The sequence below is a fragment of the Galeopterus variegatus genome, unplaced genomic scaffold (genome assembly GCF_000696425.1).
Source record: "Galeopterus variegatus unplaced genomic scaffold, G_variegatus-3.0.2 Scaffold5127, whole genome shotgun sequence".
NCBI lineage: Eukaryota > Metazoa > Chordata > Mammalia > Dermoptera > Cynocephalidae > Galeopterus > Galeopterus variegatus.
The window spans coordinates 25943-38271 of NW_007731238.1; the positions used below are offsets into that span (position 1 = coordinate 25943).

Genomic DNA, 12329 nt, shown 5'->3' on the forward strand with positions numbered 1-12329 from the left:
TGACATGTCACTGTCCCTGGAGCAGTGCAGAGCGGAGGCACCTTTTCCACACTTTGTTCTATTCTTATAGCTTCAGCTTTTGTCTTGGGCCGAGAACCAAAGCAAAGTTGAGTCTGGGGCTGACTCTTAGAACAGTAGGATTGCTATAGGATAGATTTAAAAAAATGATATTCTCCTAAAGTAGAAAGCCAACATTTAAATTGTCATTTTCTGGCTTGTGCAGGGATTAAGGATGGATGCAGCCACACACAGGTGCCGGCTGCTGAGTGTAGCCCACCCGCCCAACCTGGGATGGCACTCCAAGATTAAAGAGCCACACTCAGTCTATGGTTTAAGAGCACTTTATTATTGTTCTTAAGGCTACTTTTAAGTACAAAAAAAAGATGGCCTGCCAAACCTTTTTTTTTCTTCTTCCAGGAAAAACAGGCCACAGAGAATGGTATGTTACAGATTTACAGACATGAAGAGAAGAGTCAGAACGCACTGCACGGCTCCAGGGAGGACTTTACAGAGCCCCTTTTTGGGGCTGAGGGTGTGCTTTCTCAATGAAATGTTTGGTTGCCTGCCCCCTCTGCCCAAGGCCCCTCCAGGGTGCTGCCTATCCCAGATAGGTCAGCGCACCAAGGACCTGGCGGTGCGCACCGCCGTCCTCCTCCCAAAGTGATGCCCCATTCACTGATGAGGAGAACCGTCCCGGAGCCGTTCCGCAGTGGAGTTGTTTTCCTGTTATGGTGCTCAGTAGCCTGTAGCAGTAACAAACTAGTGGCTATTAATGCAGATGCAGTGTTCTCATAGAATAACTGTGTTCCTGCACTTTTACAGACAAATCTACGACAAAAAAAAGATCAACTTTTTTTTTTTCCAAACAACAAAAAAATGAATGATTACAATAGGAAAGGGAAAAATTAAATAGCTACACATCATTAACAAATTAATTGTTCTTCAAAAAATACCTACAAATTTCTCTGTACATTCTTTACGCACAGCGTAATGATGGTCTTAAAGTCACCTATATTAAAAAAAAAAAAAAGTGTTCTCCATGATTTTTTTCTACAGAAAGTATAGGGGCCTGAATGCCAAAGCTTGGAGCCCAGTAAAATGGGAGTGAAATGTGCGCAGGGGCGAGAGGGGAAGGGTTTTTCTCTTGCTTTTTTAAAGACCTAAAGCCACCCGGTGACTACAAGAGCCAATCTCTAACCTTTCTACCCAGGGCCAATTTTCAAAATTCAACTGCTAAACTTTTTCTCATACTGAAAACCAGCCACGAGGGCTCCCGAGTCCATAATGCCTCGCAGGTGAGGTGGCCATGCCTGTGTTACCTGGTCAGGCGACGTCCTCAGCCCTTGGGGGCCGGCTGGATGCAGCGCACTGGCAGGGCAGGGGGTAGAAAGGCTCATCGACTTAAGGAGGAGCAGCTGTGGGGACCTCCCCAGCTGTGTCTGTCATGCTTTAGCTAATTTCTAGTTAGTAGCTATTAATATAGCAAACGATAATAAATGCAGTAATTACTGTATAAAGTCAGAGGAATGTATACTGCCTTGGCCCCAGCGTACGAGGAAGCATACAAAATACCATATCACAGATTGTCAGTAATCTGCTGTTGAGCCAAGAGAGTTCAAAGGGAGCAGTTTCTGTATTGAGGGAAACTGGAAGACACAAATCCCACTCCCCTGGGAGCTTGTAATAAAGCAGATGGGGATGCAAAACATAAATGACGAGGTCAGCCTGCAGCCCCAACTCCAGCCTCCCACCCCGTGGCTGCCCCGCTGCTCTCTGCAGGGCCTGCCGGTAAAAGCTGTCTCCGGCAGGACTGGTGAGCAGTGAACATCAAATACAAATCTTAGAGTACGACTGTACCAGCAGTAATAGATCTAGGACTGTAACTGACAAAAATAAACTAATTCTGAAAGGAAGCTAGTATTAAGATTTTTGTTTACTGTCTATACAATTAATAGAAACCAGCTATTTTTTCTCCATTAAAACATGCATCACATTTAAAGCACTACGTAATCCTCCAACCTCAGCTCTACTCTAACAAACTGCAGTGTTCAGAGAAAGTAAAATGCCCGTGATTGTAAAGTCTGCAGTCCAGTTTGCAAGCACCTGACGTCTAGAGAGAGAAAGACCTATAACCTGTATGAGACTTCCCCTTCCAAAGCTGTTTTGTCTAAATTTTTAAAAAAATACAAAAACAAAAACACACAAATGGTCAGAAACGTCATCCTTAAACCCTTTCTTTTTCAGCAGTTTGCCCTCAGAGTACTAACATCTCACATAAAGTTGTCAGGAAGGCAACTTTAGTCCTCCTCCAATAGTGCAAATCAGACACAACAGTTCTCTTCAAGTATACACACGCACACACGGAATGGACCAAACACACCATGGAAGCTGAGCCACACACACCCCGGTCTCATGAAGAAAAGGGAAAAGCACAAAGCATCTGGGTCACCCATGGCGTCATGGCTTGTGAGTGGGAAAGCACGCTGTGGAGGCCCGGCCCATTGGGCCCAGCAGACCTGCGTCAGAGGTTTCTTTGGTAACTGAGGCAGGAAGTAAGGATGGTACATTAGCCAGATGTTCCACACGTAGTTCCTGCTATCATGTTTGAGGACCCCCTTGTACGAATACCAAGCAAGTACAAAACCAGAACAGAACAAAAATCCCAACATGGTTTTTGCGAATAAACCATCCCTCCCCCCTCCCTGCCCAAATTTTTTTTTTCCATTTTTTAAGCACTGACTGTTCAATGCTCAGGCAAACCATGCAGATCCACGTGTTGTTGGAGGGAGTTGCTCCCTTCATGAGACCACAGAGGGGGAATGACTGTGGCTGACCACCATTTTTTAAGCACTGACTGTTCAATGCTCAGGCAAACCATGCAGATCCACATGTTGTTGGAGGGAGTTGCTCCCTTCATGAGACCACAGAGGGGGAATGACTGTGGCTGACCATGTGGGCAGAGGGGCTGGCAGGCTGGCCCCTTCGTGAGGCTGACTCGGGGCTGCTGGATGCGCCATCCTTGGCCGCTTTGATCTGAAGCCATGTGTCACCCAGAGCTTTGGCAAAGTGGTCGTCCACAGAGCCCGTGATGGACACTGAGTTGGGCGCCGGCTCGGGTTCCTTGTAGTTCTTGCCCAGGCTTCTGCGGAAATGCTCCTCCACCACAGGGTCACAGGTGGTGGTGGCTGCGGGAGAAGCAGGGGAGTGGTCAGAGCACAGGTGGCCACAACAGGCCCATGTGGGCAGCACCCTCCCTTGGAAGCAGCCATCAGACTGAAGCCACACAGGGTGTCTCAGTGCATGCTCTGCAGACAGAAGGCCCACCTCCCCCCAGGTCAGTTTGGGCACTTGGGCATGTCACTTATCTGAGTATATAAAATAGTGACATACCTACTGCACTGGGCTGGGGTTCAGACTGAGAATGTGGCATCCACCTGAAATTGGTAGATACTGTCCCCCCACCCAGTGAGAGCATGAGATCCGGGGGGTCAGAGCCAACACATTTCTTACACCCTTCCCACCCAAGCCACACACAATGTAGGTATGTACTGTTCGGAAAATACTTTTCAACCTCAACACTAAGGGGTTGCAGTTTATAGCACAACACAGGAGGAATCTCAGAGCCACTGGTGGCTGTGGCGGGTGAGGAGGCCCTGCCCTAGTGACACTCACCGCTGGGTGGCCTCCGGTAGCTGGCGGGCCCAGGCGCCGGGCAGCCGCTGTGCGCGATGGGGCAGTGGGAGAGGTTGCAGTTGCGGGCGCCGGCTGAGGCGCAGGTGATCACCGAGGGTCGGTTCTGCGGGAGACGGACAGGCTGGCGTCAGCTCCCTCCAGGCCCGTCCTGGCCACTGGCTGATGTGCCTCCCCCAGCCCCTCCAGCGCCTTCTTCTGCAGCCCTGCCTGACTGCAGGAAATGCAAGTCAAGCCCGCCTGCAGCCTTCTACTTCTAACTTGGGGTGGAATGACAGCCAATTCCCAGAGCAAGTAAGACGCAGTGGGCAGGAGTGCTGGGTCCACTCCCCAGCTCCCCCCTCTCCAAGCCCTTACCCTCAGTCGTGGCTGTTTGGATCAGTGAGAGACATGGGATAAAGGTTTGGCTGTTGAGAGTTGGTCTGTCCCCCTCTCCAATGAGACAAACACTAGGAGTTGGGGAAGGAGTCCCGTAGATAGCAGAGGATTTAGGAGGGACCACAGCTCCTACGTTCCAGCCCCAGCCCGGCCTGGTCCCTAACCTAGTAAGGTCCCACTGTGCTGGAGAGGTTCTCACAGCCATTCCAGCACCCTTACAGCGTACTTGAGGTTTTTGCTTAAAACCAAAGCCAGCTCAAGTTGGTTTCTGTTATGTCCACATAGATAGGATGGAGACGGAAATGGAGGAAACATGCCCAAGCGAGAGTCACACACACACAAACACCCCTCACCCAACGTGCCTTGCCACGCGCTTGCACACTCCTTCCCTTCCACCTCCACACTGTCTGCCTGGCCATGCCCCCTTGCCCAGATACCATCTCTATGAAGCCTTTTATGAGCACCACCCCCTCCCCTTTCCCCTCCTGTGCCCTCCACCCAAGGGTCAGCAAGTACACCAATCCCTCCAACTGCACTCCTAAGATGACAGACTGCCTATCCTCCTCTGACTATGCACACTTCAGAGCAGGGACCAGAAAGCATGTCTGGACCCTCCCACCCTGCTGCAGTACCTGGAACAAAAAATATCTGTGAACTAAAATGAACTTCCCCAGATTCCAGCCAAGAAAGGTATCTCCTGATACCCCTGAGGTCAAGATGGAGAAATACGGGCTGAATTATCAACCAGAGGGAAATGGTATTGTCCTCCCCTGGCACTTTCCTTTAGAGAGTTAGATTGGTAGTGGTAAAAAGATACAAAAGGTTTGCACACCAAATCTTCCCATGATAGGAAATGAACAGGAATGACAAAAATGGGTTCTAGGATAAAAATCTGGATCTAACAGAATGAACTAGGATTAAACATAAGGGCCTGTGCTTGGGTCTAACAAAAAACCACACATGTTCAATGTGGTGAGATGTGGTGCAGCAGCATGTAAAAAAAGAACCTGAGGGGCCGACCCCGTGGCGCACTCGGGAGAGTGCAGCGCTGGGAGCGCAGCGACACTCCCGCCGCGGGTTCGGATCCTATATAAGGATGACTGGTGCGCTCACAGCGCTCTGGCTGAGCACGGTGCGGCCGGTCTCAAAAAGGACAAAAAAAAAGAGCCTGAGGTTTTATTGATAGCTCAACACATCAGCATTGATGATGGAGCCACCAAGAGTTTGTAGGACCCTTCATGGTGTGAGCAAAGACGGTGCAGAGGAGAGACACAGGCTACAGGGAGAGTCAGGGTGAGCGCCAGTGCTCTGCTCACTGCACAGGACCTCAGGCAGGGCCTTCACAAATCTGAGCTTCCCTGTGTTCAAGGGTACTAAATGGGGTGGGGGTTGACTGAGATGAGGCATGTGGGGAATCTGGGCCATGGTCCTCTCTTCAGAGGTCATGCCACACACACCTGGACAATAGCCTGTGGCTTAGCGTCCCACCTTTAGAAGGGTCTGTTTAACCCGAGCTCATGATCTTTGCCCTCTCTTAGGAACACGCCCCCCATTCACACAGGTGGGGTTGAGGCAGCTATGTTTATGAAGTGTGACCATGCCCCCGTTGCCAGGCTAGAAATCCAACCCACACTTGGACAGCCAACCACTGAGCCAGACTCAATGAGAGGTGCAAGTTGAACCTGGGTGGTCTGGAGCAGACCTGAGGAGCTGTGGGACAGCCCACACTTGGCTAGCCATGTGGGTGGAGAAGCAGAGAGAGAGGAGAGGCAGAGACCCGGAGAAGCACAGAGCCAAGGAGGCTCTTGCCATCTCCAGCTATCCAAGTCAAGGGCCAGGCCCCTCCTTCCTGAGCCTGGCTATACCCATGACCTTGGCCTCTGGGTCTTCCCAAAAAACTCCCTTCCCTTTGTGCTTAAGCTAGCTCAAGTTGGTTACTGTTCCTCACAAAGCAGAGTCCTTACCAACACAAGTGTCAGAAAGTGGGGACAGGTTGCGGTGGTGGGGGGCATTGTGGAAGATAAAGAAACAGAAGCTCAGACTGAAGAATAAACAGGCCTCCTCCTCCTCCCACCCCGGGCTGCGGGTGCCTGTGAGCTCTTCTGAACATGTGGAACCTCCCTCCGCCTCCGTGCTGGGTTCTAGCATCTCAGCCCTGCCTCTGTGCTGGATGCAGGACAGGTTTCAGTGCCACATGTCACACTCCCACTGGTGAGTACTTGTCACATGGTTTAGCACCCCTCCCCCAACACCCTTATTTTCCAGATGGGAAAATGAAGGCCAGAAACAAGGAACCTGCTGGAGGCTACCCAGCAAATTGGTAGCAGGGCCAGGAGGAGATTTTGTCACTCACAACCCATCCACCCCCTGCCCAGCAGGGGAATTCTCCCTGGTGAGACTTGTATGTGGAGCCGAGGCTGCCAGGGGATACAGCTCCAGTATGAAACCCACCTCTTGATGCTCAATGACCCTTAGGGCCAGGAGGAGATTTTGTCACTCACAACCCATCCACCCCCTGCCCAGCAAGGGAATTCTCCCTGGTGAAACTTGTATGTGGAACCGAGGCTGCCAGGGGATACAGCTCCAGTATGAAACCCACCTCTTGATGCTCAATGACCCTTGGGTTTCAATGACTCATCTTATCCCATCTCTCCTCATCTGTGGCTGCCCTTGAGGCCACCCTCTTGGTATCTTTGTACCTTTCTTCAGAACACCGTATACCCTCTGAGCTGCCATCACACAACATGAAATGGGGTGACACATTCTGCAGTCTCTGCAGAAGTGCTTCTCTGGGAACTTTCCTGTTCCAGTTCCCAGAGAGCTAAGTCACATTTTCCACCACACAGAGGAAAGCGTCCACTGCCGGCAGGGCACACAACCTTTCCCACCTCCTGCGGACCCAGGGCTTTAATGGCACTCCAGGAAGCCCCCTCCCCAGCATCATTTCCCAGCGTGACACCCACTGCCCCATAGGAGCCCCCACAGCAGCGGGCCAACAAACAATAAAACCGTGGGAACAGGTGTGTGCCTCAGAGCTGCTGGGGCCAGAGACCCAGAGGCTCATCTCTGGGTCCTCAGCAGGGTAGCTGGCACAGGGCTACATGAGTGTCTGAGCAGAAACTCGGGCCGCAGCACGTGATCCAGGCCACACCACGCCGACAAAGGAGGAGCTTGATGAATGGTCACAAAGTGAACAGAACACATGGGAACCAGCAGCCAAGTCAGGAGGGCAGGTCTGAGAACCGTTCCTTCACCACCAGCCTCAACCTTAAATGACAGCCCAGGTTGGTGGCACTGTGTCCTGGAGGCCAACACCACTGTGCCCTCCCAAGAGAGCTGCTGGCCTGCTTTTGCTCCACGGCCACTGGCTTTTTGCTCTCAGTCCTGGCCAGGAACCCTGTAAGAACACAGGTGGGGACTCAAGCTTGTCACCCCTAGAAAACCTGCTCAACAGCCTCACAGCACAGACGATGGGTTGGGGAGATGCTTGGGCTGGATGTGGCAAGGCCATTTTAGGGAAGAGTAGTGGGAGACTACGGGAACGAGAGCCAGGTCACTCTGTCCAGCAGTACACTTTTCACAAAGCAACTGTGACCAAAAACCAACTAGAAGATTCTCAGGGGCCTTGAGGAGTCAAGGCAGTCAATCATCCAAGAAAATGCTAATGCTTTTAGGAGCCCAAGGGACAGCAGGGCCCACCCTGTCCTGTAGGTAGGAACAGCTCATGAGGCTCACAGAGCTACATCCCTCAGGCAACCAAGGGCCAGAGGCTAGACAGGGGTACTTTATGGGGGCTCGGAGGTTAAACTTACGAGGTGAATCCTGCCCCCATGTCCCTCCCTGAGGGACTCCCCACTGGTAGTGGCAGTGGCTTGAAGGCCGAATTCCCTGTATCCTAGAAATAAGTTCCTTTTGTGCTTAGTCAGAACTAAGCTCTTCTGCTTGCACGTTTTGGGCCCTGGCTGACACCACCTCTGTGCGATGCCTTTTGAAATTTGCAGAGCAGGTCAACGTTCCTCCCTTGCTGAGGTCACTGCAGTCCCACAGCCCATGCACCTCTCCTCCAGCCCCGCCACCCAACAGCATCATCCGGCCCTCTCCCTCCACTCCCCTGGTGAGACTGCAAGCTCCCTGTAGGCTGTAGATGTGCCCCACTCATGCCTCTCTGGGTCCCCAGAGCTTCGTGGAGGGCCTGATACATGGTCAGCACCGGCAGATGAGGAACAAATGACTGGCGGTGACACCCTGGCCCTGGGAACCACGCTCGACTGGCTTCTGGCCTGCTGCCTTGCACAGAGTAGGTGTCTGCACTGTTTTGTTACGTGAATGAATGACACAAACAGGATTATGATGTTGGGCTCCAAGGTAGGGTAGGCAGCTATTCATCAGCCTTACTGGGATCCCCAAGCACCAGAATAGCCTCTCCGAAGCCCCAGGGCCTGCCCACAGGCAGTGACAGCGGAGTAGAATCGGGCCATGCTGCTGGCTGGGGCTCAGCTGGGCAGGCAAAACCACTGTCCACAGCCCTGCACAGCTGTCAGAAAGGAGCCTCATGGTACTCAGAGCAAGCCCAGGTGCACTGCAAGGATGCCACAGGCTCCTGCAGCCCAGTGACGCAGCAGCTAGGACACCAGGCCCTTGCCCTGCTGCACACTGCATCTCCTCAGTGTGCACCCCATCTCCCTGGCTCAGAGCAAGCCCAGGTGCACTGCAAGGATGCCACAGGCTCCTGCAGCCCAGTGACGCAGCAGCCAGGACACCAGGCCCTTGCCCTGCTGCACACTGCATCTCCTCAGTGTGCACCCCATCTCCCTGTATGTCAGTCAAGCAAACACTGACTAAGGACCTACTAGGTCGCAGGCCCCAGAAGTTCAGAGAGAGAGCCACAGGTTCTTGCAGTGGTTCCAAACCTCCCCAATGCTGATGCCTTTTTTTATTATATATTTCCCCAGGAACCCCATTTTTTAAAAAGTATTTTCTTCTACCAAGAAAACTGTTAATAATTTAATTTCCTTATTTTTCTTTAACAAAAAAAATCCCTATGTGCCAATCACAAGTTTCTGACTAGCATGAGCTAATCACCAGTATGACCACTGACTTTAGAGGATCCCAGCCCAAAGCAAAGCAACCTCACATTTCACTTTGTCTGTGTGACCTCCTGACAGGCAACTGTAGGAGTCCCATGAGAATTATTACATCGATCCTAAAAGAAACAGGATTGCTAAAGAAGACTGCCAGAAAAAAACACCTAATCTAGAATAATCCTGCACTGTCCAGAGACAGAAAGGAAACCCCAAGGTGGTCATGAGTGCTAAGAGGCAAGGCCCAGGCAGGTCTGGTGGGAACTGAAGCACAAGGTAAGGCTTTCTACTCTGCTGCTCCCTGTCCCAAGTGCAGAGCTGAGGCTGAGGCTGAGGCCCGCATAATTCACCACTTCCTTCTGCTCAGGCCCCAGCCCTGGACCCACTCTGCCCCAACCAGATCAGCACCTGCTGGAGGCATACCTGCTCTTTCTACTCTGCTGCTCCCTGTCCCAAGTGCAGAGCTGAGGCTGAGGCTGAGGCCCGCATAATTCACCACTTCCTTCTGCTCGGGCCCCAGCCCTGGACCCACTCTGCCCCAACCAGATCAGCACCTGCTGGAGGCATACCTGCTGCCGCTCCCCTGGGGCCAGCGTGGGCGAGAGGCCCGCTGGCCTGCTAGCGTCCAGGCTGTTCTTGGTCAGTGCGAGGGGCTGCTCCATGCTGAGGCTGGGCAGGGATGTGTACAGGTGGTTGCCGTGCAGGCTCATGGTGGGGGCCACGGCACGCTCAATGGGGCTGCGGCTCCGCTCCCGGGGGTCTTTTCGGCAGTCTCCATTGGCAGTCTTGTTCCTGAAAGAGAGGAATGAGTGCTCAGATGGGAATACTTGCCATTCTCTGAATGGCAAAGGGGACACTGACCATGTGCCGGACTCTTCACGCTGATTGTTTCATTTTACTTTCTAAGTTGGAGCTCAGGTTGCACAGCCTACAAAAGGCTGCTAAGCCTAGTCAGTCTGACTACAAAGCCCCTGGGTGCCGGCGAGGCAGCTTCCAGCAGTGCCTGCAGTCGGCTCTGGAGGACCATCCAAATGCACAACACCCCCTTCTGCAGCTGCAACCTACCTGCCCACCTGCACAGGGCCTGGAGAATTGAACTATGTGCTCATGACCAGCCTAGTTTGACAAGGGCCTGCCATTTGGATGGAATGATGATGATACAAAGTAACTGAATGCCTCCTATGTGCTGGGTCCTGTTTTAAGACTCCACAGGCACCAACTCACTTGATCTTCCCAACAGCACTAAGCAGGAGATGCTGTAACTACCCTCTTTCCAGATGAGGATACTGAGACTCAAAGCAGTTGAGTGACAGGCCAGGTCACCAGCCAATAAGTGGTAGTGTTTGCTCTGATAGGCTATGCGTGTCTGGAGAGTGAGGGCCAGCGTGCAGCTCTTCCATCCAGAACGTATGAGCTAGTACATGTGGTGAGGATGCCCCTTGTCACTAGCGCTCACTGCGGTCTCGGTAGGGGCTGCGTGGAATGCAGATGAGATGGAAAATACTGCCTTCCTCTGCCATAATCTGGTCTAATGGCAATGTTGCATGTTGCGGCTATTAGAGAATGACACAACACAGGCTGGGTTTAAGAGTTCACCTTAAGACACAGCCACAAAAGACCATAAATGCTGTTCCAGGATCAGCCCAGGCCCTACTACTCCCTTGGTTATTCCAGGGTCCCCCACAGTTCTTCCTGCCTCGGGTCTCACTCAAGTCTGCTGCATCCACCACAGCCAGAGCAATCTTTTTTCTATAACTAATGAACAAGGCTTTAAATAAAAATGTGTTGGATAATGATTTCAGTGACTTTTCTTTAAGGAATGCAAATTATTCTCAGTGTCTGCAAGTAGTCATCCTTTAACCTCAAGGCTAGACGACCTTTCTCACCAGCAGAGAAGCCCAGACTTGTGCACTCAGACCCCGAGAAAGAAGACAGCCTGCCTCCTCGACTGCTGAATATGATAAAATATAATCTAGTTCTTTATACATGTATACACACACACATATGTGCACGTGTGTGTGATAGGCATGTCTTTTTTAAGTTGTAGATTTACTTGCACTTGTGAGAAATAACAGAGAGTGGTCCTGTGGAACCCTCACTCTGCTTCCCCCAGTGGTGACATTTTGTCAAACTACAGTACAACTATCACAACCAGGATATTGTCAATGAGACAAGCCACCAGCCTTATGCAGATTTACTGTTTTACTTGTATTCGTTTCAGAGCAATGTATTCAGAAAACAAATCTGACCACATCAAGTTTTTGTTAACATCTTCAGCAGCTCAGCACCATCTTTAGTGGCCTCTGGACCTGACTACCTCTCCATCCTCCTCTCCATCTCTACGCCCCCAAACATGTGCTCTGTAGTTATGACCATCCACTCGCCATTCCTCAAACAAGATGCAGCTACTTTACGCCTCTGTGACTGCGTGCCACCATGCTCACCCTCCTGCAACACTGGCAGCAATGCTTCCGAATCCCAGGCACCCTGTGCCAGCCTTTCACATAGAACACTCAGCACACCATTACCAATGCACTCCCCTCCCACACACCCCAGGAGCTTCTGAGAGTGCAGAGTCCTGCTGGTCTCGCTGCTTGTGTGTGGCAGGCACATAGTGACTTCATGAGTGGACGAAGAGGAACAGTACATAGACAGTCACGTAAGGAGAGGATGTGGCATGGACGTGGAACTCTGGATGGGCAGAATTGTGGGGAGGTGGAGGTGGAGGTGGAGGTGGAGGAGTCAATTGTAGGAGGCATTCACAGCTTTCAGGTGGATCATGTGCCCCCATCAATAAGCCACTGGAGGCTCAGTGGCCAAAGCACTGGATATACATCTGTGCGCCCTGCCACACCATCTCTCAAACACTTACCTGGCCACTCTGTGCCATCCGCATCTACCCTGTGGTCATAATAAGATCCACCACAGAGGATGTTAAATGGGGACTGAACATTCTACAAATAGAGACAATGGTGCCAGCAACAGTGCAGGCCACCAGCGAACATCAGCAGAATCCAAATCACCATTAACTCAGCTTATCGATGACAGGACAATTAGCTGCAAAAGCCACAGCATTTAGTTCATGGGTTTTTCTTTGTAGTCTCTGGTCGACTCTACAAAATGATTTTTTTTTCCTTTTTGTCTTTTTTCGTGACCGGCAACGGATCGCAACCCTCAGTG

At 51.6% G+C, this 12329-nt stretch overlaps 1 protein-coding gene across 1 annotated transcript in view; it reads right to left on the reverse strand.

The window, feature by feature from the left end:
• Nucleotides 1-2839: 2839 nt before the first annotated feature.
• The window catches only part of VGLL4 (vestigial-like family member 4), an 84887-nt gene continuing 75397 nt past the window's right edge, over nucleotides 2840-12329 (reverse strand). Inside the window, exons 3-5 of the mRNA XM_008588961.1 lie at nucleotides 9719-9941; nucleotides 3673-3796; nucleotides 2840-3185 (exon numbers count right to left, since the gene is read on the reverse strand). Coding sequence (XP_008587183.1) covers nucleotides 2914-3185; nucleotides 3673-3796; nucleotides 9719-9941 — 619 coding nt within the window. The 3' untranslated portion in view covers nucleotides 2840-2913. The remainder of the gene's footprint in view (nucleotides 3186-3672; nucleotides 3797-9718; nucleotides 9942-12329) is intronic.